This window comes from Mixophyes fleayi, chromosome 5, assembly GCF_038048845.1.
Source record: "Mixophyes fleayi isolate aMixFle1 chromosome 5, aMixFle1.hap1, whole genome shotgun sequence".
NCBI classification, from domain to species: domain Eukaryota; kingdom Metazoa; phylum Chordata; class Amphibia; order Anura; family Limnodynastidae; genus Mixophyes; species Mixophyes fleayi.
Window position 1 is genome coordinate 124,943,348 of NC_134406.1, and position 27,971 is coordinate 124,971,318.

The window sequence follows — 27,971 nt, forward strand, 5'->3', positions numbered from 1 at the left end:
CCTCGTGTATTATTACCTCCATATTACCAGTGCTGCTAGTCATAGACTTTCTTGAGCATCTCATCACCTCCTATTGCCTGTTCCGTGATCACCCTGCTACCAGAGCACACTATTACCATCTACATTGCTCTGGTAAGCTTACCACCTGGTGATCCCTGGGTAAAGACTCCTAGTGCCCGTGACAGTAAGATCAGGCCATGACAGACCCAGATACGGAACCTACCGCCAAAGAGATGCTGCAGCATCTGGTCAGCCGTGTGGAGCAACAGGATGCCCGCCAACAGCTGTTACTTCAGTGTTATCAGTCATTAACCTCCCAAGGAACATCTGGACAGACTGTGACAGCTACTCCTGAGGCTCCTGTGCTTTCCTCCGTTTCCCCAGTGCCATCCCAGGTGTCTACAGCTTCCACGCTTCACCTGCCTACTCCGTCAAAGTACGATGGAGACCCCAAAACTTGTAGGGGTTTCCTTAACCAATGTTCAGTCCATTTTGAGCTCCAACCTCAAAATTTTTCTACCCATCGTTCCAGAGTGGCCTATCTTATCTCTTTATTTTCAGGACAAGCCCTGGCTTGGGCCTCCCCTCTGTGGGAGAGAAATGATCCTATTTTGCAAGATAGTGCCAAATTCATTTCTACATTTCGAAGTGTGTTCGATGAACCAGGTCGTGTGACCTCCGCTGCTTCCAGCATCCTCCGCCTACGACAAGGACCTCATACAGTAGGCCAGTACGTCATTCAATTTAGGATCTTAGCCTCTGAACTTCAGTGGAACACTGAAGCCCTAGTTGCCGCCTTCTGGCAGGGGCTCTCCGATAAAATTAAAGATGCACTGACTACTCAAGAGCTTCCTTCGTCACTTGAAGATTTGATCTCTCTTTGCCATCGTGTTGATATGAGATTTCGTGAAAGGGAGGCTGAGAAAACAACTTCTGCTAAAGCACCTCTTCGTTCTAACCCTCAATTTCGTCCAGTTTCACCCTCTGTGATTCCCATGGAGATAGGACGTTCCAAATTATCTTCCGAGGAGAGAAAACGAAGAGTAAAGAATAGACTCTGTATCTATTGTGCTGATTCCACTCATATTCTCAGCTCCTGCCCTAAGAGATCGGGAAATGCCAGGCCCTAACTAGTTCTGGAGAGGTGAAGTTAGGGTCCCTGGAGTCCTCTCCATCTTCCATGAAATCTAAAGTCTGCGCTTTTGATGTTACGATTTCCTCTGCTACCAAAACCTTTGAGTCACAGGCATTAATTGATTCCGGAGCAGCAGGAAATTTTATTTCCAAATCATTAGTAAATCAATGGTCTCTACCAGTGATTACCTTAAAAACACCCATTACTGTGACGGCTATAGATGGATCACGTCTCATCAACGGTCTCATCACTCAGAGTACGTCTCCAGTAACACATCAGATTGGTGCCCTGCATCATGAAGTAATATCGTTTTTAATCCTTCCTGTTACGACAAGTCCGATTGTCTTAGGCCTTCCATGGCTTCAGTGTCACTCTCCCCAGATTGACTGGCGCACCCCTCAAGTCACGTCTTGGGGGCCTGAATGTCACCATCGTTGCCTTTCCCAAGTTATTCCTCTCAAAGTACAGCAATCTTCCATCTCATCTACCTCACCGGGACTCCCTCCTCAATATGCTTCATTTACCGATGTGTTTGATAAAGCTCAGTCTGAACGTCTTCCTCCTCATCGTTCTTGGGATTGTCCGATCGACCTTCTACCTGGCAAGACTCCCCCCAGGGGCCGGGTCTATCCACTCTCGTTACCTGAGACTCAAGCTACATCTGAGTATATACAGGAGAACCTCCAGCGTGGGTTTATTCGACCTTCCACCTCTCCCGCTGGAGCTGGGTTCTTCTTCGTCAAAAAGAAGGATGGATCATTACGCCCTTGCATAGATTTTCGTGGACTCAATGCCATTACTATCAAGAATCGGTATCCCATTCCGCTGATCACTGAGCTATTCGATCGCATCAAGGGAGCCCGTATTTTTACTAAGTTGGATCTTCGTGGTGCCTACAATTTAATCAGAATCCGTTCCGGTGACGAATGGAAGACAGCGTTTAACACCAGAGACGGGCATTACGAATATCTGGTAATGCCTTTCGGGCTGTGTAATGCCCCCGCTGTTTTTCAAGGCTTCATCAATGAGATCTTTCGGGACTTATTATATGTATGTGTCGTCGTCTACCTGGACGACATATTGATCTTTTCCCAGGACCTGCCTTCTCACCACCAACATGTGGCAGAAGTCCTCTCCAGGCTACGAAAAAATTCATTGTTCTGTAAATTAGAAAAATGTTCATTCGAATTGCCCCAGATTCCATTCTTGGGGTATATAGTTTCCGGAGTTGGCCTGAAGATGGATCCAGACAAGGTGAATGCTGTACTACATTGGCCCCAGCCAACTACTCTTCGTGCTATTCAGCGTTTTTTAGGTTTTGCCAATTACTATAGACGCTTCATTCAAGACTTTTCTTCCATTGCATCTCCTATTGTGGCCCTGACTCGAAAAGGGGCTAATCCTAAGCAATGGTCGCCTGAGGCTCTTCAAGCCTTTCAAACACTCAAAGAGTCCTTCTCTTCGGCTCCAATCCTTCGACAGCCTGATGTGACACTCCCCTTCTTTCTAGAAGTAGATGCCTCTAATGTGGGCTTGGGAGCTATTCTCTCTCAACGCCCTGAACAGCAAAAATTCCATCCTTGTGCCTTCTATTCTCGGGGCCTTCTGCCCGCAGAGAGGAATTATACTATCGGGGACAAGGAGTTGCTGGCTATCAAAGCTGCATTAGAGGAGTGGAGATACCTATTGGAAGGAGCTCGCCATCCGGTGACGATCTTCACGGATCATAAGAACTTGTCATATCTTCAGTCTGCCCAATGCTTGAACCCTCGCCAAGCAAGATGGTCTCTTTTCTTTTCCCGTTTCGAATTAATAATAACCTTCAAACCAGCTGCCAAGAACAAAAAAGCTGACGCTTTATCTAGAGCTTTTGTGACGTCCTCTGATATAGAAGAGGTTTCCAACCATACCATTCTAGACCCCAAATGTATCTCACTGGCTGCTTCATCCACCAAAACGCTACCATTTGGGAAGACTCTCGTGCCTCCTACTCTAAGGAGGAAAATCCTTTCGTGGTTCCATGCCTCTCGTTTTTCTGGACACGCCGGTGAACACAAGACCTTTGAGACGCTCTCTCGAAGTTACTGGTGGCCTTCAATGAGGAGAGACGTCAAAGAGTTCATTGCTTCCTGTGAAGTATGTTCCCAATTCAAATCTTCCCGCAGAACTCCAGCAGGGTTGCTGCGACCACTACCCATTCCGTCCAAGCCGTGGACCCATATTAGTATGGATTTCGTTACTGACTTACCACCCAGTAAGAATCATAACACTATTTGGGTGGTGGTGGACAGATTTTCGAAGATGGCTCATTTCGTCCCTCTGTCTGGTTTGCCTTCCTCGTCTATCCTGGCTGAACATTTCATTAAAGAGATCTTCCGCATCCATGGATGTCCGTCTGAGATTGTGTCAGATAGAGGAGTACAATTCGTTTCCAGATTCTGGCGAGCCCTTTGTAAAACCTTGGGCATACGATTAGCACTCTCATCTTCCTACCATCCGCAATCTAACGGACAGACTGAGCGTGTCAATCAAGATCTTGAGACTTTTATAAGGATGTTCTCTTCAGCCAATCAAGACAACTGGGTAGAGTTGCTTCCTTGGGCCGAATTCGCCCATAACAACATGTACCATGAGTCATCATCCAAAACTCCATTTTTTGTGGTCTACGGTCACCATCCGTCTTTTCCGGAATTTCCTGCCCTCCCGCCCACCCAAGTTCCAGCGGTGGAGACTGCTTGTCAGACCTTTAAAAATATCTGGTCTCAGGTCAAAACCTGTTTGAGGAAAACATCTATCAAATATAAATCTTTCGCAGATAAGAAGAGGCGGGCTATTCCACCACTAAAAATTGGAGATCGTGTTTGGTTATCTACTAAAAATATTCGTTTGAAGGTCCCATCTATGAAATTCGCCCCTCGTTTCATTGGTCCATATAGGATCATTCAAGTAATCAATCCAGTATGTGTGAAACTTCTTCTTCCTAAGAATCTTCGGATTTCTAATGCCTTCCATGTGTCCTTACTCAAGCCTCTTATTATCAACCGTTTTTCAAAACCTCCCTCAGCTCCGCAGCCAGTTCAAGTTCATCAGGAGGAGGATTTCGAAATTACTGAGGTACTAGACGCAAAAATTTCGCGAGGAGTACTCCGTTTCCTCGTTCATTGGAAGGGCTTTGGTCCTGAGGAGCGCTCTTGGATCAAAGCTGAAGATCTTAATGCTCCTGCCCTTTTGAAGAAGTTTTATTCCAAGAATCCGGACAAGCCCGGTTCCAGGCGTTCTGTGCCCACCTTTAAAAGGGGGGGTACTGTCACTCACCGGACCGTGAGTGCCTCTTCCCGGACATTTAGGAACCGTGGGCGTCCTCCATCCTGAGGGTCTGCGCATGCGCAGCCCTTTCCTATACTTCTGTGTATGTCCCTTTAACTCAATTGGCAGATCAGGCAACACTCCCTATATTAAGCACCTGTGGTCAACACCACGTTGCCTGATCTTGGAGTCTCATTCCCCATGAGTCTCTGAAGGTGTTCCTGTGTTTCCTCGTGTATTCAGCGCTGCTGATTCCTGTGGTTTCCAAACCACTTCTACCTCTGTGGTTTCCAAACCACTTCTACTTCTGTGGTTCCCATACCACTTCTACCATCAACTGTATCATCGTGACTGTGAGCTGATTCCTATCCGCTGCCTCCGTGCACTACAGTCTTCTATACCACTTCAACGCTATTATATTCCATTGTGACTGTGAGCTGATTCCTATCCGCTGCCTCCGTGCACTACAGTCTTCTATACCACTTCAACGCTATTATATTCCATTGTGACTGTTTGCTGATTCCTATCCGCTGCCTCCGTGCACTACAGTCTCCTATACCACTTCAACGCTATTATATTCCATAGTGACTATTTGCTGATTTCTATCCGCTGCCTCCGTGCACTACAGCCTTCTCTCCTTATCCACTCACCTGTTCATCATCAAGTCTGTGAGCTGATTCCTAGCCGCTGCCTCCGTGCACTACAGTCTCCAGCTTGCAACTCGCCTGTGTTCATCATCAAGTCTGTGAGCTGATTCCTAGCCGCTGCCTCCGTGCACTACAGTCTCCAGCTTGCAACTCGCCTGTGTTCATCATCGTGACTGTGAGCTGATTCCTATCCGCTGCCTCCGTGCACTACAGCCTCCAGCTGGCAACTCGCCTGTGTTCATCATCGTGACTGTGAGCTGATTTCTATCCGCTGCCTCCGTGCACTACAGTCTCCAGCTGGCAACTCGCCTGTGTTCATCATCGTGGCTGCTAGCTGATTCCTATCCGCTGCTCCTGTGCACGTCAGCCTCATCTCATCTCGCCCGTGGGTCCGCAGAGTCCTGCTGCCGCTGCCAGCCTATCGTCCATCTACTGCGGATCCGCTCTCCACGCCTTCCTGGTTTCCCGCTGGTCTCTACCCTCCTGTCAGCATTGGATTCGTATCTCATCAGCTACTCCTCTGCTAGATCATCTCCATTCTCCTGGGTCCTCCATGAGTCCAGTTCCATGTTTTACTGATTCCTGTGGATTCGTGTCCCTGTTGGTCTACTTACCTGTGCGCTGCACCTACTAGACTCCTGCCTCTTACATCCAGGGACTTCTCATCCTGTCGGCCTCCTGCCGCCCAGGTATCACTGCACTCCTATCTGACTGCCTTCTGAACCACGGTATGCATACTTCTCATTGACTGTGCTGGTGTATTGCATATCTTGCTGGACTGTGTTGGTTCTCCTCTGGAGTCTGCAATCCGCTGAGTCTTTTGCCATCATTGACTGTGTTACCTTGTGCTGGACTACTTCAGAGATTTCCTACATTTGCAGACCTGTTCAGTCATTTATATATATTGTGCATATTACTGTGGATCGTGTTTAATGTGCCCGTGTACACCCTGTGTTGCAGTCTCTCCCCGTACACCTCCTCACATATATATTCAGTGGTACAACTTGCTGAAGGCAGACCACTGATTCCTGTTCCGGTATCACCTGTTCCATTCCTCTCACATAGCAGTGGTACAACTTGCTACCGCAGACCACTGACTTCCCGGATACCTCCACTTGGATTCCATTCCTTCACTCAGACAGCGGTACCACTTGCTATCCGCAGACCGCTGACTCTCATCACCTCCTCGTTTCTGTTGGACATTCCTCCTCACTATAGCAGTGGTACAACTTGCTAACGCAGACCACTGACTACCTCCACTTGCCCTTGTCCATACAGTTCCTCGTGTATTATTACCTCCATATTACCAGTGCTGCTAGTCATAGACTTTCTTGAGCATCTCATCACCTACTATTGCCTGTTCCGTGATCACCCTGCTACCAGAGCACACTATTACCATCTACATTGCTCTGGTAAGCTTACCACCTGGTGATCCCTGGGTAAAGACTCCTAGTGCCCGTGACAGTCATTCAATTTCGGATACTTGCCTCTGAACTTCAGTGGAACACTGAGGCATTGATCGCCGCCTTCTGGCAGGGGCTTTCCGATAAAATTAAAGACGCACTGACCTCTCAAGAATTACCCTCCTCCTTGGATGATTTGATTTCCCTTTACCATCGTGTAGACATGAGATTTCGTGAGAGAGATTCCGAGAGAGTAACTTCCTGCAAAGCGCCTCTTCGCTCAGTATCTCAAGTTCGTCATTCTCCACCTCCAGTAGAACCTATGGAGGTTGGTCGCTCTAAACTAACATCAGAGGAGAGAGAACGAAGAGTAAAAAATAGACTCTGTATCTATTGCGCTGACTCTACTCACATGCTGAACTCATGTCCTAGGAAGTTGGGAAATGCCAGGCCCTAACCAGTTCTGAAGAGGTAAGGTTAGGGTCCCTGGAGTCCTCTCCATGTTCTACGAATGTGAAAGTTTGTGCTTTTGATGTCACCGTTTCCTTTGCTACCAAATCCTTTGTCTCTCAAGCACTTATAGATTCTGGAGCTGCCGGAAATTTTATCTCTAGTTCCCTAGTGAATCAATGGTCTCTACCAGTGATTTCCTTAAAGGTACCCATTGCCGTTACTGCTATCGATGGGTCACGTATAATTAATGGTCTCATTACTCAAAGTACGTCTCCACTGACTCTTCAAATTGGAGCCTTACACCAGGAAAACATTTCTTTACTGATCCTTCCTGTTACTACGAGTCCCATCGTACTAGGCCTTCCATGGCTTCAACTTCATTCCCCTCAGATTGACTGGAACACTCCTCAAGTCACTTCCTGGGGTCCCGAATGTCATCATCGTTGTCTCTCTCAAGTTGTTCCGCTCAAAATACAGCAGTCTTCCATTTCACCGTGTCCTCCGGGTCTCCCCCCACAGTATGCTTCCTTTGCAGAGGTGTTCGATAAGGTTCAATCAAAACGCCTTCCTCCTCATCGGGCATGGGATTGTCCGATTGATTTACAACCTGGCAAGAATCCTCCTAGGGGCCGTGTGTATCCACTTTCATTACCTGAGACTCAAGCTACATCTGAGTATATTAAGGAGAACCTCCAGCGAGGATTTATCCGACCTTCTACCTCCCCCGCTGGAGCGGGGTTCTTTTTCGTAAAGAAGAAAGATGGATCATTACGTCCCTGTATAGATTTTCGTGGACTCAATGCCATTACCATCAAAAATCGGTATCCTATTCTGTTAATTACCGAGCTCTTCGATCGTATTAAGGGAGCCCGGATCTTTACCAAGTTGGATCTTCGAGGTGCCTATAATTTAATCCGGATCAAGTCCGGAGACGAATGGAAGACAGCTTTTAGCACCAGGGATGGCCATTATGAATATCTAGTTATGCCCTTCGGGTTGTGTAACGCCCCCGCTGTGTTCCAGGGTTTCGTGAATGAGATCTTCCGGGACTTGCTGTATGTCTGTGTCATCGTCTATCTGGACGACATATTAATTTTTTACCAGGATCTGCCCACTCATCATCAACATGTGGCAGAGGTCCTTTCCAGACTCCGAAGAAATTCTTTATTTTGCAAATTAGAGAAATGTTCATTCGAGTTTTCCCAGATTCCATTCCTGGGATATATTGTGTCCGGAGTCGGTCTTAAGATGGATCCAGAAAAGGTGAACGCTGTATTACGTTGGCCCCAGCCAACTACTCTCCGAGCAATCCAACGTTTTTTAGGTTTTGTGAATTATTACAGACGCTTCATTCAAGGTTTTTCGTCCATTGCCTCTCCTATAGTGGCCCTGACCCACAAGGGGGCTAACACTAAGCTATGGTCCTCCGAGGCTCTTCAAGCTTTCCAGTCTCTCAAAGAGTCCTTCTCTTCCGCTCCTGTTCTTCGACAGCCTGATGTGACGCTTCCCTTCTTCCTAGAGGTAGACGCCTCTAATGTTGGCTTAGGGGCCATATTATTCCAAAGATCGGAGCAACAAAAATTCCATCCTTGTGCCTGTTATTCCCGCGGTCTTCTACCCGCGGAGAGGAATTATACCATCGGGGACAAGGAGTTGTTGGCCATAAAAGCAGCATTAGAGGAGTGGAGATATCTACTGGAGGGAGCTCGTCATCCTGTAACCATTTTTACGGATCACAAAAACCTGTCATATCTACAGTCAGCTCAATGTTTGAATCCCCGTCAAGCAAGATGGTCTCTTTTCTTTTCCCGTTTTGAACTTATTATAACCTTCAAACCGGCTTCCAAAAATAAAAAAGCAGACGCCCTGTCTCGGGCATTCGTGACGTCCTCAGACGTTGAAGATGGTCCTAACCATTCTATATTAGACCCCAAGTGTGTGTCTCTGGCCACTTCATCCACCAAGGTGCTACCATTTGGGAGAACCCTCGTGCCTCCATCTCTTTTAGGAGGAAAATTTTGTCTTGGTTTCATTCTTCACGTTTTTCTGGACATTCGGGTGAACGCAAGACCTTAGAAATCCTTTCTCGAAGCTACTGGTGGCCCTCTATGAGGAAAGACATCAAAGACTATGTGGCCGCTTGTGAGCTGTGTTCCCAGTTTAAAACTCCCCGCAGAACACCAGCGGGATTACTGCAACCACTACCCATTCCTTCCAAACCTTGGACCCATATTAGTATGGACTTTGTCACCGATCTTCCTCCAAGTAAAAAGTGTAATACCATCTGGGTAGTGGTGGATCGATTTTCGAAAATGGCACATTTCGTTCCTTTGACCGGTTTACCTTCTTCATTTACTCTGGCTGATCATTTCATCAAAGAGATTTTCCGAATTCATGGATGTCCTTCTGAGATTGTTTCGGATAGGGGAGTGCAATTTCTTTCCAGATTCTGGCGAGCCCTTTGTACAACCTTGGGTATTCGATTATCACTCTCATCTTCCTACCATCCTCAATCAAACGGACAGACCGAGAGAGTCAATCAAGATCTTGAAACTTTCATTAGGATGTTCTCCTCAGGCAACCAAGACAACTGGGTAGATTTACTCCCATGGGCTGAATTCGCCCATAACAACATGTATCACGAGTCATCTTCAAGAAGTCCATTCTTTGTGGTTTACGGTCACCATCCGTCTTTCCTGGAATTTCCTGCCCTCCCTCCTACCCAAGTTCCTGCTGTGGAGACTGTTTGTCAGACCTTCAAAGATATCTGGTCTCAGGTTAAAACCTGTTTAAAGAAGACATCTGCCAGATACAAGTCCTTTGCGGATAAAAAGAGGCGGGCTATTCCACCACTTAAGATTGGAGATCGTGTATGGCTTTCTACCAAAAATATTCGCTTGAAGGTTCCATCTATGAAGTTCGCTCCTCGTTTCATTGGTCCATATAGGATCACTCAAGTAATAAATCCAGTCTGCTTTAAACTTCTACTACCTAAGAACCTTCGTATCTCCAACGCCTTCCATGTGTCATTACTCAAGCCTCTTATCATCAACCGTTTCTCTGTTCCTCCTTCAGCACCTCGGCCAGTTCAAGTTCATCAAGAGGAGGAGTTTGAGATCACTCATATATTAGACGCAAAAATTTTCGCGAGGAGTTCCTCGTTTCCTTGTACATTGGAAGGGCTTTGGTCCAGAGGAGCGTTCGTGGATCCGGGCAGATGATCTCAATGCCCCAGCTCTTCTAAAAAAATTCTATTCCAAGAATCCGGGCAAACCTGGCTCCATGTGTTCTGTGCCCACCTTTAAAAGGGGGGGGGTACTGTCACTCACCGGACCGTGAGTCCCTCTATGCTGTTGCGTGGCTCCCTAGCCTTTCTGCAGGCACCTATCTTGAACCGCGGTCGTACGCCATCCTGATGGACTGCGCATGCGCAGCACCCAAGAACTCTTGTGACTGTTGCTTTTAATCTAATTGGTTGATCAGGCAACTCTCCCTATTTAAGGCACCTGTGCTCATTACCTCATTGCCTGATCTTGAGTCTCATTCCCTGTCTCTGAAGGTGTCTCCTGTGTTCTACTAGTGTCTTCAGTTTGCTGCTGATTCCTGTTCTACTCATCACTGGTCTCCATACCCGCTACTGTCTCCTGTGTACTACTAGTGTCTTCAGTTCCTGTGGATTCCCTGTGCTACTCATCGCTGTTTTCCATACCTGCTACAGTCTCCTGTTTCCTGCCTGTGTCCTCAGCTGGACTCTGATTACCGGATCTACTCACCTGTGGTTCCTACACTCGTCTTTGCCGTTCAGCGTCTCTGCAGTCCCTGCATCTTCCTGTGGACAGACTGTTCTACTGAATAGCGGTATGTCTATCTGTTATTGACTTTCTACGTTTACTCTGCATATCCGCTAGGACAAGTTTCCACTCTCAGCAGCGGTATCCATACCCGCTATAGACTGTTATTGTTATGCTGCATATCTGTTTGGAATTAACCGTACTACTCAGTCGTTATATGCATAATTGTGATTGACTATCCTTTATTGGCCTGCATATCTGTGCTGAGCAAGTCTAAAAGCAGCGCCACATACCGTTATAGACTTTGCTGGATACGCTGCATATCTATTGGGATCAAGTTCCTCTGTGCTCTCGGTGTCTGCATCCTGTTATCCTTTGTATGCTTCCACTTATCGACACCTGTACACATCCTCACCTATTAAGCAGTGGTACAACTTGCTGTACGCAGACCACTGACTCCCCGCTACCTACCTGCACCTGGACAAGTCTTCTCACCATAAGCAGTGGTACAACTTGCTGTACGCAGACCACTGACTTCCCCGCTACCTACCTGCACCTGGACAAGTCTTTTTACCATAAGCAGTGGTACAACTTGCTGTACGCAGACCACTGACTTCCCCGCTACCTACCTGCACCTGGACAAGTCTTCTCACCATAGCAGTGGTACAACTTGCTGTACGCAGACCACTGACTTCCCTACTACCTCCACGCATCTGCTCATGTCCATCCTGATCTCCGTGTTCAAATCTGCCTTTCCACAATATCAGCTAGTCGCTGATTCACTGACCAAGATTGCTGCAAGTCACTGACTTTCCTATTCTTTATTGGCATTCTCTCTCCATCTGCTGTGATATATGTTCCGCTAGTCACCCTGCTACCAGAGGACCGTTGTGTTAACGTCACTACTCTGGTAAGCCCAGTCATCTGGTGAATTCCTGGGCAAGACTCCTAGTGCCCGTGACAATATGTTTGAATGAAGGGAAATAAGGATGGAGGAAACTTTTATAGTTTCTCAAATATCATTCTTACAGGAGTCATGTCTGGTATGTAAATGAAGGAAAAGTTATGACCTGTTGTGTGAAGGTAGTATCATATTTGTGGGACATTCCGGTAACCAGTTAGGCCAGTGTAAATAAATTCTGACTTAAAAGCTGTTTAGAAAAAGGTCATAAAAAACTAATTTGCATTTACACAGACTTTCTGGATCTGATATCACAGTGGGAGAGGGGCTGTGGATACCTGCAGCATGTTTAAAATGACATATAAACCGGTTTAGGATAACTCTGATGAAAGTTACTTTTGATAGATTAGTTTAAAGGGAAAACTGAAGGCTTTCTGAGTAAAAGTGTCAGCTCTTCACATACAACCTTGGTGGTGGCATAATTGGCGTAAAGATACGTGGTTCCCAAATTACTCAGACATGGTATTAGAGGAAAAATAGTAGGATGATTTATTCTGCAGATCAGGATTAAATACAGGCCAGCCCCTTAATGATAGCAGGTCCAACAAGTGAGGAAATCAGTTCAAATAAATCCAGTGAGATAGGTTCCACAGCACATCTCTGGCAGAGCATCACCTCTTGGCCAAAGTCAATCACATTCATGCCTAGCTCCCAGGGTAGCCTCATTTATCACCTCATAATACCACCTTGGGAACTACCTGCCCAGGGGAATTGCAAAAGGTCTCGATTGGTGGGCTTCTCACACTATCCAGCCCCCTCCCCTACCTTCCCAGGTGTCTTCCATCATGTGATTTCTACTGTGTCCGGCTCCTGGCTGCCAGTAGAGCTCACTAGTGGACAATAGGGAGCAAACAGAAATAACAATGGTAGCTTAATTCACTCAACTTCTGAGTGTTCCCTGTGGAGGTGGAATTTAAGCCATGAACTACTTTTTCAAGGAGATCTAAGCCACATCTCATAACAATGGACATTTGAGAAAAGTGGTAATTACCCTAGCTAACACAAGCAAAATAACTTCTGCTGTCCTGTTATTTTCACACTATATGGCAACATTCTTTATATTTCTAATACAAACAATATTACAGGTAATAGCCAGACCAAAATGTACCTAATAACACCAAATAATAATACACATAATACACCAATGCTCAGGTGTATATACTTAGACTAGGCCAAGGATTAAAAAGTACATTAAACTGTAAGAAACAGGTGATGAATAAAAAGTCCTTAGTCCAGTAGCACCCCGTTTCGTGACATTTGGTAAGGCAAAGTTAGTGTGTGGGATAGAAATGGAAAGTTTTTTAATAATTTTTAAACAGATCAGGTGGTTGTTTATGACTAACCCTTTGTCACACCCTGCTAAGAAATAGGACCTCACCTGCATACCTGAGCCATTATCTGCATTTCATTCCTGTCAATTAACAATGCCTGTGGCTCTCATGTGTCTAGCTATGCGGTAACACTGCCACATATCCGATTTTTTTACTGGCATTCCTCATATATATATACAGCCAAAATCTCATTCATTCAGTTGGTTGTTATGTAAAAAGCAAGCAGCATCTCTTCAGATTTCTGTTTACAGCATCAACTGTGCAATCACTTCTGCACTCATGCAACCAATCTTCCAGCAACCTCTAATTGGTTTTGCTAGTTTTATAAACCGCTCCTGTTGCCAACCAAATGTTATTAATAGTTCCTGTTTAACCTAATGTGCCTTGTATCCTGACCTGTTTTGTTATCAGTGTTTGACCTGGATTGTTTAAAGGACTCTGCTGTCTTCTTCACTCCTGAACCTTGGTGTCATGGTAGAAAGGATTGGATCCTAGATCTGCCTAATTTAGCACTATTCCCAGCAAGGCACGGAGTCTAACGGACGGATGGTGTTCACCAGGGACCGCAGCAACGTAGTTTTGGTCTTAGCTGCGTCCGCCCGCAGGTCGCGGCCCTCACTGGAAGTATCAGGCGAGACCTTTAGGGGAAGGTAGATAGGAGGAACTCTGCAGACAACAGGTTACAGCAGGAGTGATGAAGCATTAGTTCTGCGGACATGTGGTTACCACAAGGGTAGTGGCGATTTACACGGTGAAGTGTCAGCTCTGCAGACAACAGGTTATAGCAGGAGTGATGGAGCGTCAGCTCTGTGAACTAGTGGTTACCACAGGAATAGTGGCGAAGTACACAATGAAGTGTCAGCTCTGCAGACAACAGGTTATAGCAGGAGTGATGGAACGTCAGCTCTGCGGACTAGTTGTTACCACAGGAATAGTGGCGAAGTACACAATGAAGCGTCAGCTCTGTAGACAACTAGTATAGCAGAAATTGTGGACCGTAAGCTCTGAAGAAAGCTGATATAGCAGGAGTGGTGGAGCGTCAGCTCTGCAGACAATGGGTACAGCAGGAGTGGTAGAGCAAAAGCTCAGCAGACATCAGATATACAATGGGAGAAACAGAGCCACATCTAATACCAAGCAGGAAACTTTATAAACAGGCACTGAGTTGCAGGAAGAAGTGCCTTTTAAAGTTTGGTGCCAAAGTTGAGTATCCAAGGGAAGATAGGCAGAGGGCATATGAAGATCGAGACTACGCATGCACAGACCCGAGAAGATGATGCCGTCGGCCGGATCGCAGAGATCAGTGGGGAGCGGATAAGCGTGTCGGGCCTCGTTTGTAGAAACCGAAGGATCGGCGTGTGACAGTACACCCCCCTTTAAAGGTGGGCACTGCACGCCTAGAGTTAGGTTTAATGGGAAATTTCTTATGAAAGTTTTTCACTAGAATCAGTGCGTTGACGTCAGCAGTGCGGACCCAGGAGCTCTCTTCGGGACCGAAACCTCTCCAGTCCACCAGATATTTCAAACCACCTTTGCAATATTTAGAGTCCAATATTTGCTTGACCTCAAATTCATTATCCAGATAGACCTTGGACAAAGTAGAAGAGGTACGTGTAGTAGAAAATCGATTAATGATTAGTGAATTCAGCAACGAAATATGAAAGGGATTGGAAATATGAAGAGAGGCTGGTAAAGACAATTTAATGCACACCGGGTTGATGATTTGAGAAATAGTATACGGACCAATGAACCGAGGAGCCAATTTCATACATGGAGTTTTGAGGCAAATGTTTCTTGTGGAGAGCCATACTTTGTCGCCAATTTTAAAGGCAGGAGTGACTCGACGTCTCTTATCAGCTGCGAGTTTGTAGTGTTTGGAAGACTTCCTAAGGCAATTCCTCACTTGATTCCAGATGGAGAGGAATCTGCGCTGTAAAGTGTTAACAGCAGGAACCTGGGTGGGAGGGAGGGCAGCAAACTCAGGGAAGGATGGATGAAGTCTATAGACAATAGAGAAGGGAGGTGCACAAGTAGATTCGTGGACGGCATTGTTGTGTACAAATTTGACTCTCCTTGTCTCCCAGCTGCTGTCCCGGCCGTCGCTATGGTGACCGGGACGTCCCTTCCGGTACCGACGTCCCGGTTGCCTAGGCAACAACCAGGACGCCGGAGGATACATCACACAGCGCTCGGCCAGCTGTCAGACAGCCAGGCGCATGCGCACAGGGGGCATAATACTCAGCCAATAGTGGCTGATTGAGGAGGCTCTGCTCTGCTTCTACTGGCTGTATGCCAGTAATTTATCATGCAGCCTTCTGGCTGATTACTCCTTGCTGGATACCTTGTAGCCTCATTGGCCATTAGCAACTATCATTAGCCTATTCCTGTGAGTGCTGGTAGGGCTCTATTCTGATTGGCTCCTTGTACTATTTAAGGCAGTGAGGACTGAACCTTACTGCCGGTTATAGCGTCCTGTTCACAGTTTCTGCTGCCTGCTTGTTCTCTCTCTGCTTGGTGTTAAAACCTGTGACTGACTTCCCGTGTATGACCCTCACTTGTTCCTGGACCTTGAACCTACGCTTCTGACCCTAACCATTTGCCTGAAAACCGGATTCTGCTCCTCTGCCAGTGCCCCTGACCTTTCGCTTGTCCCTGGATTCCGAACCTGTGCTTGTGACCTCTGACCTTGGTTTACTCTGCCTGAACCCCACGCTGCTGTCCGCCAATCACTCCACTCCTGGGTTCTCCTTAGTCGGTATACGATTCTCGACCCTCTGTCAGCTTTCGGCCAAGTCTGTCCCCATCACTAGGGGCTCCAGTGAACACCAGTCTTTCCGAGTAGACTCCGAGTTTTACTGTGCTGGCTAGGGATTTCCTAACAATAGAGCCGAGGAATGACATCCAAGGTTGTTCAAAGAAGCATTTTTTAAACTTACAAAAGAGTTTGTTCTTGAGTAGTCTTGAGAGGACCTCTGCCACGTGGATGCGGTGAGAATGAATATTTTGAGAAAAGATTAAAATATCGTCCAGGTAAACTACAACACAGTCATAGATGAGATCTCTGAATATTGCATTTACGAAGCTCTGAAACACTGCAGGAGCATTGCACAGGCCGAAGGGCATCAACAGAAATTCATAGTGGCCATCACGGGTGTTAAAGGCCGTTTTCCATTCGTCTCCAGATCTGATTGTATTAAGGTTGTAGGCTCCCCAGAGGTCTAATTTAGAAAAGATTTTGGATCCCTTGATGCAGTCGAAGAGTTCAGTGATGAGTGGAATGAGGTAACGGTTCTTGATAGTTATCGCATTAATGCTGCGGTAATCAATACATGGTCGTAAGGACCCGTCTTTCTTTTTAACGAAAAAGAATCCTGCTCCAGCAGGACAAGTGGAGGGTCTAATGAACCCACGTTGAAGATTCTTTTGTACGTATTTAGACATGGCTAGGGTCTCCGGCAAGGATAGATGGTATACGCGTCCTTGAGTAGTAATCCTACCGGGTTGGAGGTCGATGGGACAGTCCTAGGGTCGATGATGAGGGAGATGTTTCGATCTAGTTTTATCAAAGACAACCTGGAAGGAAGAGTATTATTCAGGCAAAAGCTTGGACTTGGATTTGCGAGACATGATAGTAGAGGCCAGGGGCCGAACCCGAGTGGGACAATTCTGGAAGGAAGTTGGACTCCAGGACATAATTGAAGTGGTCCAATCCATTTGAGGAGAATGTTGTTGGAGCCATGGCAACCCTACAATCACTGAGCTGGCAGAAGAAGGTAAGACATGAAAAGAAATCCTCTCTCGATGTAACGTTTCAACCTTAAGAGTGATAGGTTTGGTGCAGAGTTTGATAACTCCGTTAGAGATGCGGGACCCATCGATAGTGGTGATGGTGACAGGGATTCCAAAGGTAGTATGGGCAGAGATCCCTGCAATATTAGAGAGAAAGAGATAAAATTCCCGACTGCTCCCGAGTCTAATAGGGCCAAGGAATGGATAGGGCCCGAAGGGCCGAAGAGTTTAATGGGGAAGGAACAAACTTTGGGCATTTTGAGAGGAGAGGCTTTGAAGTCTGACCTCTCCGGGGCAGATTAGGGCCTGGCATTTCCCGACCTCTGAGAGAAGGTGTTGAGCATATGGCCAGGAACGGCACAGTAGATGCACAGCTTGTTTTTAAATCTCTGGTCGCATTCCTCTGGAGTCAGGCGGGACTGTCCAAGTTGCTTAGGCTCATCCTCAGAAGCAGGGGATGAAAACGTGGCGCTGGCTTAATCATAGGACAGCGGGAGTTGTCCCTCTTAGCAGAAACATAGAATTTGCCGGCAGCTAAGAACTGCTTGGCCCGTCTAGTCTCCCTATTGTTTTATTAACCTATGGTAACCTCAAACCCTAATTGACTTTACTCTTTATAAGGATAGTCTTATGCCTATATCAAGCATGTTTAAATTGCTCTACTGTATTAGCCTCTACCACCTCTAATGGGAGGCTATTTCACTTTTCCACTACCCTTTCTGTGAAGTAATCATGTACCCGTCAGCTCCCGAAGGCTCTATACTGTGTTTAAATTAAAAATGATGGAAAAAAAAAATGCATGGATGCCCCCCTCCTAACGATATTAACCCTTGTGTGGCCAGCCTAGTGCTGGTAGTTGAAAAATCGGGGGGGGGGGGGGGAGAGCCAGCTGGGGCTGGTGGCTGGTCCCCCTGCCATGATGACAAACCAGCCCCAGGCTGTTCAGTAAGGGACTGGATTCCCTACGGAGTGAGGTCCACAAAAAAATATGTGACACCCCCCTCTAGGGACACCCAGCCCTGTGATGAAAGTTTTAGGGCTCTTTCCAAACTACTGGGTGGTGGGTGTGGGGTAAGAAAGTGTAAAATTAAGAATAAAATGTTTAAACCACTATTTTAGTTTGTGGAACTACGAGACCCAACCAGCCCGGGCTGCCATTAACTGTCTGGGCACTGCAAGTGCCAGCATGCCCTAACACGCAGGGCCCACTGAGTAAAGGGGGCACCACAAAGTAAAATTTAAATAAAACACACCTCTTTGAAACCGCATTAATTTAATAAAAAACAAAAAACTGAACTAAAATAAATAAACCGCACTCCTTGTTTGAACCACATAATTTTATTAAAAATAATAAAAACCCAAATATACTTACTATCTGTTGTTTTCATCTGTAATGGATCCAGTCTTGTAAGCTTTAATAGTTTGTACAGTAAAAACCATAACATTCCAAGGTCCTGTAGGTGTCCAAAAAAAATCACATCTAAGGTCCTGTAGTTGTCCATTAAACAAATAAAAATAAATATTCCACTGGTAGATATAAAAAAATTCTTATAGAACCCAAATAATCCTTAGGATACTGCTTGGCAAAATAATAAACCTATAAACTGAACGACGTGAACTTTGTTCCTCTCTTTAGGAACAACTGCCACAGAATGAAATATTGAAAGACTCAAGGTTTATTTATAAGCTAGGGGGTTTCTGATGATAGCATGGGAACCTCCTAGCTTATAGATAGACCTTGTGTTTGATACCCTCAAAATCAGCAGATACCTGCTTTGATGAATCAGGCCTTATGTTAGAAGTAAAACAATATCTTATTTGCATAATTTTTACCAGTCTTCATTTTTGATAGTATGTGTCACTGTTAGGATTTTTTCTATATAAACATACAAAAATCTTAATATATATAGTATATTAAACAATGTAAGAAAATATATTTGTTTTAATACACTTAATTTTATATGCAGTAATGTAAAATACTTTATATGTTTATTATCACTAATTACTTTTTAAATGCATTCTAGTATCTTCTGGAATCCCCATTCTTTTTGAAGATACTGTTGGGCATTTGAAAAAAACAAATGTTGAAGCAACAAAAATGGCTTCCCCATGGCCAGCTTTGCACATCAGCACATACAAGGTATTGTTATATTATTGACTTTTACGGTAATTGAATTTATGACCAATGTAAACATGATCTAATTCACAATGCCTGTTTATTTTAACAAGTAGAAACTTATAGGTGTTTCCCACATATGTAAAATATCATTTTTGATCATCCTCTACCCTTATACTAGTCCTTTGGTTGGAATCCCATTCAGTAGAAACTTAAAATTACTTGGGACCTCTGCTGGCAATTTAAATCTGGCTATTTTCTTAACTCTCTGAAACTCAGAGGTGATTAGAAAGCTGACCAGTAAAAGTGCCCTGTAATTTAAGTACTGTAACCCTGCTGAATTGGGAAAATGTCAGGGTCCTAGGGAGAGACCCAACTCAAAGTACTTTCATTGGAGAAGGTGGTGTATAAAGAAAGTGACAAAACTTAGGAGTGCTATTATGAACATGATTTTTATGAACATAGAATCTTTAGAATTTCACACTCCTAAATGATGATATAGGATGATTAGTATCTATTAATGCATATTTAAAAATGTATTATTCAGTTGTCACCAGTGGTTGGAATACAAAGGTATGTCATACTAACACTTTTTAGTCTAACACATCAATTTGTGATCAATTGTGTCAAGCTATTTGAAAGAAGGAGGCTGAAGATTTGATAATGAAATAGATTCAAATGTATTAATTAACGTGTACACAGACCATCTGGCCTAAGACAAATCAGAAGGTAACCATAATACATTTGCACATGCGTTTTATAAGCAATAATCTTGGCACTCTTACGCAGAGGGGCATTTAACTTGCAATTTACACTGATTTTCTAACTATTAATTACATGCACCAATACTCAAAAATGTGCCCCTTTAACCAGAATGGACCTGATTCATTAGCGGATGTAAACTGTGCATAACTTGCGTAACGTATTATACGCAAATAAACGGAAGAAAGGTACTCACCAATTCAGCAAGCAACGGATCTCCAAATACATACCAAGATGAATTATTATTAATATTATTATGATTATTACTATTATTATTATTATTATTAATAATAATAATACTAATAATAATAATAATAACAGTAATAATAAGTCATCAGAACACAATAGTGCAACTAAATCTAGTGCACAGAACTTTTTAATTTTTATTTTATGTTTAATAATATCCTTTTTAAAAAATGTTAATAATATATTTAAAAAGAGTTTACTTTGCAGGGCAGATGATTTTGCATCATCTACCTTGGTTTCCGTTCTATTTGGATCACACTTTCATGTAGGTGACCAATAATGTGTGTGTCATTTTTGTCCTTAAAAATTATCCTTAGCAAACTCCATACATACCTGCAGGCTCTCAAAGGAGACCAGGGGCTAGATTTACTAAGCTGTGGGTTTGAAAAAGTGGGGATGTTGCCAATAGCAACCAATCAGATTGTAGCTTTCATGCTGTCATCACTCCTTCTTTAGATAGATCCACTTCTCCAGCTGCCCCTCCCGACAGGAGAGATGGGACGAACTCTAAAGCCTTACAAGATTTTTTAAAACTTCATAACCTGTACGACACGTAGCGTATATCTGACCCCCTTCCCCGGGACTATTCTTTCTACTCCCCTGTACACAACACATACTCCAGAATCAACATGATCCTGCTCATCCATGAGCTCACCCTTAAACTTCTTAATTCTCACATTCACCCAATTACATGGTCGGATCATGCCTTGATCTCTGCCGATCTCTCCTCTTTGGCACTACGGCCCTCCTCCTTTTCATGCAGGATTAACGAATCCCTGCTTCCTGATAGAAACACGGTAGCTCATCTCAAGTTCCTCTTGTCTGAGTATATTGAAATTAACGACTCCTCAGACATTTCACCCACGACCCTATGGAATGCTCATAAGGCTGTCATTAGAGGGCATCCTCTAGCCCTAGCATCCAGCGGGAGGAAAGAGAGTCTCGCAAAAAAGATCCGCCTTACTGCCTCCCTACAACAGTTAGAAGTGCAACATAAGGCCAATCCAGATTATTATTTTGCAACAGATTGTCAAAGTACGTGGCGAGCTTAACCTCCTACTTTCACACCGAGTAGCCAATAAGTTAAAATGGCTGAATCAACGTTACTACAAAAAGGGAGACAAGGCCGACAAACTCTTGGCCTCCCGTCTTCGTACTAAAATCTCAGCCCGTAATCTCCTGGCCATTAGGGACTCCTCCGGGGTGCTGGTGTATGACTCAAAAATTATTAGATTTGCATTTCAAAAGAACTATCTAAAACTATACAACCTTCCACAACCATTCTGACACTACTGCCCGTCAGAAGCAAAAAGAATGTATAGAATAGTTTCTGACTAATGCCCACCTCCCTAAATTGCCCCATCAGGCGGCTGGCTGTCTTAGTGAATGCATTACCGTAGACGAGTTCGAACGCCGGTAAAGCACCTGGGCCAGACTGGTTCTCGGCGGCTTACTTTGCAGTCCAGCTGGTCCCCCGTTTGTGCACCCTTTTTAACTCCATTTTTAAAGGAAACCCGTGGCCCCAGGAGTCCCTCGAAGCTAGGATTACTCTGATTCCTAAAGAAGGAAAAGATCCCCATAATTGTGCTAGCTATTGCCGGATATCACTCCTCAATAACGATGTTAAACTTTACGCCAAGATACTTGGCAATTGATTAAATTCTGTACTTCCTTCCCTAATCCACTATGATCAGGAGGGTTTGATCCCCGGTAGACAAACCAGGGACAACACGAGGAGAGCTGTTGACCTTATCCATATACTCAATACCAGGAAAACCCCTCAATCATCTTGGTGCTGGATGCCGAAAAGGCCTTCAACAGAATCTCCTGGCAGTTCATGATCCATACATTGAAACATTTTGGTCTGTCTGGAGACTTCCTGTCGGGAATCCATGCCTTATATTCCTTCCCTTCGGCCAAGGTTGTGGTCAATGGCTCTGCTTTGGATCCCATACTGATGAGCAATGGCACATGTCAGGGGCGCCCCCTTTCCCTGCTAATATTTGCCCTTATTATTGAGCCCTTGGCGGCTACTATCTGAGCGTCCCCGGATGTGCGAGGGGTGTTCACGGGGGATATGGAGAGTAAGATCTCTCTTTTTGTCAACGACATGCTATTGACCCTGCACAGCCGAGGTTGCCTTGACGAAGCTCTTAGCGAAACGCGTGTTGGCGTTAGCTGAGCTCACTGTGGTTTATCCGATAAACATTATTATTTGTTGAGCTTTATACTTGTTATCTCTTCCAATAGTACAGGCATTAAACACTGGGCATAGTTTTAGGTAGCTAGAGAGTATCATACATTTATTGCATGAACATATGCCACAATAACTCTCAAGGAGAGCAACATGGGACTCCCTCAAGTACCTGAACATTAATACAATAGCAGGTTAACTGTATGATACAGACATCCTCTAGTAGGTAGCCTGACAAAATGCACAGCTGAACTTCAGCGCTATATTAGTAGCAGAAAAGAGGCGTTTTAGAACTATTACTGTTTGGGGAAATAGCACCTAACCTATCCAACCACATAATAGTACTGGGGAGTTGGTTATGAATGAACTTGACTACATTAAAATATATGCCCAACAAGCTATATATATAGTTCTCAGAGCCACCCCTATGAGTGATATTTGTGAGGAGAAACATATTTGTAGGAATGGACACATAGTGTCGTATTGACTACATATACCTACACATCAATAAGGATCTAACCCAGTATAAGGAGATATCATATATACCATATATATTAAACGCTGTGATCCTATTTGATGAATATAACATCTCTACAGCTCATTTACAATTCGTAGCTATTGACACACAGTGAGACAGCACAGTAGTCTTTTTACTACTTATTAACAGTTCTCTTCACCGAGTTTATTTGGTTCATTTAATCATTCACTCAAGTTTTTAAATTATTTCGCTTAAGATTATCCTTCTACTTTAATAAAGATATTTCCTTTAACAGCATTTTATTGACATATAGAAAAGAGTGCCCTTTATACACTTTTTCTCTCCCTCTTCTCCTTTTTAAAACTAGTACAGCCGAGGACCTCTCTGCCCAACTTATTCACCATCATGACTCATTATGGAAATCTCTCTGGGTATAAAATCAACATCACTAAATCTGAGGCACTGCTCCTTAATCTCCCTCCCCACGATTGTCATGATATTACCTCACAATTCCACTTTCGGTGGCAAAAGAAAAGGTTAAAGTATCTGGGGATTTACATCACCGCCACCTACGAGTCCCTATACCAGGAGAATTACCCGGCTCTTTTTCTCAAACTCAAATCTGATATCTTTTCTTGGAGGCCCCTAATTATTTTGTGGCTGGGCAGGATCATTGCCGTTAAAATGTCTGTTCTACCTCCGCTCCTTTACCTATTCCAGACACTTCCCATCAGGGTCCCCATCTCCGAATTGAATACTATGCAACGACACTTAGTTAAATTTGTCTGGCGGGGCAGATCTCCCAGGGTCCGACTTGCACTGCTTAAGAAACCTACAGATTGTGGGAGTAGGGGGTTTCCTGACCTCAAGGCCTATTACTGGGCGGCCGATCTTAGCTCAGTTGTTACCTCCTTTGCTCCTCCGGCCTCCCATGCCTGGGCGGATATAGAAACCACCTACCTCTCTCTACCAGACCTCTCTAGTATTGGGCCTACCTAAACAATCTAGGTTTGTGTTGATCAAGCGCTTTTCTACCTTACTATTTGCCGCTCGGAACTGGGAGACCTGCAGGATATTTCCGTCCCTCCGACCCCTCTGAATATTACGCCCTTATGGCACAACCCTACCTTCCCCCCCCCCCCCCCCGGCAGACTTCAGTCTTTCTCTCGAGCATGGATTGCCTCTGGTATCCGCTTTGCTGGCGACCTTTTGGACCAGAGAAGACCCATAACTTATGACGCTATCTGCTCTAAATACCCTGCCCTAATACCAATACCTACAAATCGGGCACTTTCTTCTCTCTCTCCTGTCGGGGGACCCACCCCCACTGATATCCCCCTTTGAGACCCTCTGTCTCTCTTCGCTGCTCTGGAGAGGCATGATTTCTTCTATCTATGGCCTGCTGCTAGACAAGATGCTGGTCTCTGGGAATAGCCACGAGAGGGAATGGGAGAGGGACTTGGCCCCCCTCCTGGAAGAGGACTGCTGGGAGACCATCAGAATGAGCGTAGCCTCCAGTTCTATATCTACTTTAATTAAGGAGAATGCGTACATGATCTACTATAGATGGTATCTTACTCCTGATAGACTAGCTAAAATGTACCCGACTGCCTCCCTGGCCTGCTGGCAGGACTGCGGCCATAGGGGTACCTTCTTACATATCTGGTGGTCTTGTCCGGTCATCTCTTTCCTTCTGTGATAAAGTAGCTAGCCTCCTGTCCTCCCTTCTCCAATACCCTATACAAAAGGACCCTTGGTCCTTCCTACTTTGCTATCCTATTCAAGATGTTGATATCCACTCTGCGAAACTGGCCTCGCATGTCTTGGCAGCAGCTAGGTACTTGATAGCCAAATTGTGGGAAAGTACAACACCTCCCTGCATCTCTTCTCTAAAATCCTATGTTTGGTTCATTGCTAACATGGAGAAAATCACCTTCCACCTGCGAGACAAAGAAGACAAGTTTCACCAAATCTGGGCCCCCTGGTTATATCAGTAATGTCCCCTGTGTGCCCTCCCCCTAATGAACTGCCTCTCCCGTACCAGGGACTCCTGCTTATAACATTCCTATAGGTGGAGTCATTCCCTTTGCTTTCTGAGGTACGTAGAGTAGCGGAGACCAGCAGACTGTAAGACAGTGGGCCCGCAGGTAAGTATGTGTTGCGCTGTTGTACCGGGCCCCCCCGTACACCCCTGATGGCGGCCCTGACAGTGTGTGTGTGTTTATGTAGGGGGACAGTGTGTGTGTGTGTTAATGCAGGGGGACAGTGTGTGTGTGTTTTGAAGGGGGACATAGTGTGTGTGTTTTTGAAGGGGGACAGTGTGTGTGTTTTGAAGGGGGACAGAGTGTGTTCTGGAGGGACAGAGTGCAGAAAAGGGGACAGAGTGTGTTCTGTGGGGACAGAGTGTGTTCTGTGGGGGACAGCATGCAGAAAGGGGGACAGTGTGTGTTCTGAGGGGACAGCGTGCAGAAAGGGGGACAGTGTTTGTTCTGGAGGGACAGCTTGCATAATGGGGGACAGTATGTGTTTTGAAGGGAGACAGTGTGAAGAAAGGGGGACAGTGTGTGTTCTGAGGGGAACGGAGTGTGTTCTGGGGGGTCAGTGTGCAGAAAGGGGGACAGAGTGTGTGTTTTGAAGGGGGACAGAGTGTGTTCTGAGTAGAGATACTCATTGTTTTGGTTTTGGTTTTGGTTTTGGATCTGGATTACCGTCGTGTTTTGGTTTTGCCAAACCGTCATTGCGTGTTTTGGTTTTGGTTTTGTTTGGTTTTGTTTTGCTATTTTGTTCAAAAATCAATGTTTTTGGTCATAAAAGAACCAAATTTAGTGCTCCACCTGTTTCTTGGAAAAGTAATGTAGTTGTAAAGCTAATAAATTATCAAAAAAAAGTTTAATTCCTGGTAGGCCTTTATTAATTCGACACACAAACCAGATTGTCTTCCTCTCCATCTATGCATATTGGCAATGCAGCTATCATCTTTGGATGTATATTACACCCTACTTAACTTATAGTTAAATATGTAAAGAAATGGACAAAGGCAGTTTGGTTTCTGTCTATATAGGCCCCCCTCCACTTGTATAAAATACCAAAAAATTCAGCCGTTATAAACTGTACAATATTAATTGAAATGGAGAAAGCCATTTTGGTTTCTGTCTCTCTAGGCCCCCCTCCACTTGTAGAAAATACCCAAAAATTCAGCCGTTATAGACTGTACAATATTAATAGAAATGGAAAAAGCCATTTTGGGGTCACTGTGTGTATGACACCCTACCCTTAAGGATAAATTGCCCAAACAGCAGTCTTTCAAGACGGTACGTGATATGGAAATGCCCTAAGTCCCTTTCCTCTTTGGGGGTAGATTGCACCCTACACTTAAATAGAAAGTTTTAAAAAGATGTTATCCTCATCATCTTCAGCTTCATCCTCACCCTCATCAGTGTGTACGTTATCATCACAGACTATCAATTCATCGCCGCTTGAATCCGCCATTAGAGAACAGTCAGTGCTTGCATGTCTTGGATGATGAAGGCCTTCCTCGTGGAAGATGTAGTTAATTTTTTTTTTTTTAAACAAGTGTTTCTTAACGGTCAAAAGAAAAAAGAATTAACAGTGCAAAGGATACATGTTATATCAAACAAAATATATTCAGTACATTCGATAGTGAAGTAGAAGTCTCCGTGCTTCAGAGATAAAATAGCACAGATTCAATGAAATAAAGACCGGCATTTTTATTTTTCAAAGAGAAGAAAAGAAAAGGAGAAGGAAGAGAAAGAGGAAGAAAAAAGAGAAGGTGAAAGGTGGAGAGGGAGAAGGGGTGGTGCGTGGGAGATCCCTCTTGAGTCAGAGGCAATGAAATGGGAGAGGAAAGGGTTACGTAAGGGTAGGGGGTATGATTAGGTAAAGGGGGAGCGGTATTGGAAGTGAGACATACAGGGGTCCCAGACCTTGTTAAAAGATCTGGCCGTGTTTCGCATAATGCTAGTCATGTATTTCCTCTTATAAGTATGCCAAATCCTATTAGTTACAGCGGAGAATGAAGGGGGGGCAGTCTGCCTCCACTCTATGGCGATTTGACATGTGGCCGCTGAAATAATGTGACGAGCAAGTTTATTTTGGTGTCTAGTGGCTGAGGGGAAACCGAGGGGAAGAATAAAAAAATTAAGGTTCGAAGGGTAAGGGGATTTGAATTAACATTTTTATCAATGCTTTAATTTCGCGCCAGAAGGGAATCAGTTTCGGGCAGTCCCACCATATATGAAAGAAAGAGCCCGCACCAGAGCATAGACGCCAACACCTGTCAGAAGAATCCGGCAGTATCTTTTGTAGCCGAGTAGGTACATAGTACCACCGGTAGAGAAGTTTGTAAACATTTTCCTTTATTCGGAAGCAGATTGAGCTGGAGGCAGCATTGTCCCGAATTTCCGCCCACTCCTCATCCATCAAGAGGAGAGCCCAGGTCATGTTCCCATGACATCTCATGAGGGTCTCGAGGAGGAGTAGAGGGAGCAATTAGTTCAGAGTATATAGTAGAAATAAGACCTGACGTCGATGTCTGGCGCAGACACAGTGTTTCAATTGTTGTGAGATGTCGAGAAATAAGACGTGGTTTGAAGAGGGAGTGAAAATTGCGAATTTTCATGAATTGATAAAATATCCGTGTGGGCAGGCCAATTTTAGTTTGAATGTCCGTAAATTGGGGAAATGTTATATCGCGGGTTATGTCATTTAGGAAACGTATCCCTCGGGAATGCCACGGAAGGAATGCGGAATGGTGTAGACCAGGAGTGAAATCAGGGTTATTAAAAAGGGGGATAATTGGTGATGGCTGCGGAGAGAGACCATAGAGCCTGATGGATGAGTCCCATATAGCCAGAGAGTGGGAAATTATGGGATGAGACAAAGCTTTTTTGGGGCGACGGGCCCTTGGAATCCACAGAAGGGAGGCAGGAGTAAGCATCCCCAGACTTTCCGCCTCTAGTGTCACCCAGACCCTAGCAAAAATGGGACCGTTCCATAGGACACATTGAGCGATTTGGGCCGATAGATAGTATTTTTTAAAATTAGGTATACCTAGACCGCCACCCTTCGAGGATCTCTGTAGGACCCCGAGTCGTACTCGTGGGCGTTTACCTGCCCAAATAAATTTAGAAGACTCAAATTGGAGGAATTTAAATACATAGGGGGAAATTCGGATAGGTAAGGTTTGAAAAAGATATAACAGTCTGGGGAGAATATTCATTTTAACAGAGTTTATACGACCTATCCAGGAGATAAATTGGAGGGACCAGGTGTTAAAATCTTTCTTAATTTGGGAAAGGGTATGGGGGAAATTAGCTTGGAATAGATGGGAGAGATTTTT

The 27,971-nt window shown here is 44.8% G+C and overlaps 1 protein-coding gene across 4 annotated transcripts in view; it reads left to right on the plus strand.

Annotated features, from left to right (window-relative positions):
- EPB41L4B (erythrocyte membrane protein band 4.1 like 4B) overlaps positions 1 to 27,971 on the plus strand; it is a 359,971-nt gene that overhangs the window by 283,520 nt on the left and 48,480 nt on the right. For 3 of the 4 annotated variants that reach the window (XM_075212804.1, XM_075212805.1, XM_075212808.1), the window contains one exon: positions 18,841 to 18,956. The exons of the other annotated variant lie outside the window; for it this stretch is intronic. In XM_075212804.1, the coding sequence (XP_075068905.1) occupies positions 18,841 to 18,956 (116 nt within the window). The remainder of the gene's footprint in view (positions 1 to 18,840; positions 18,957 to 27,971) is intronic. 4 annotated transcript variants of the gene reach the window in all.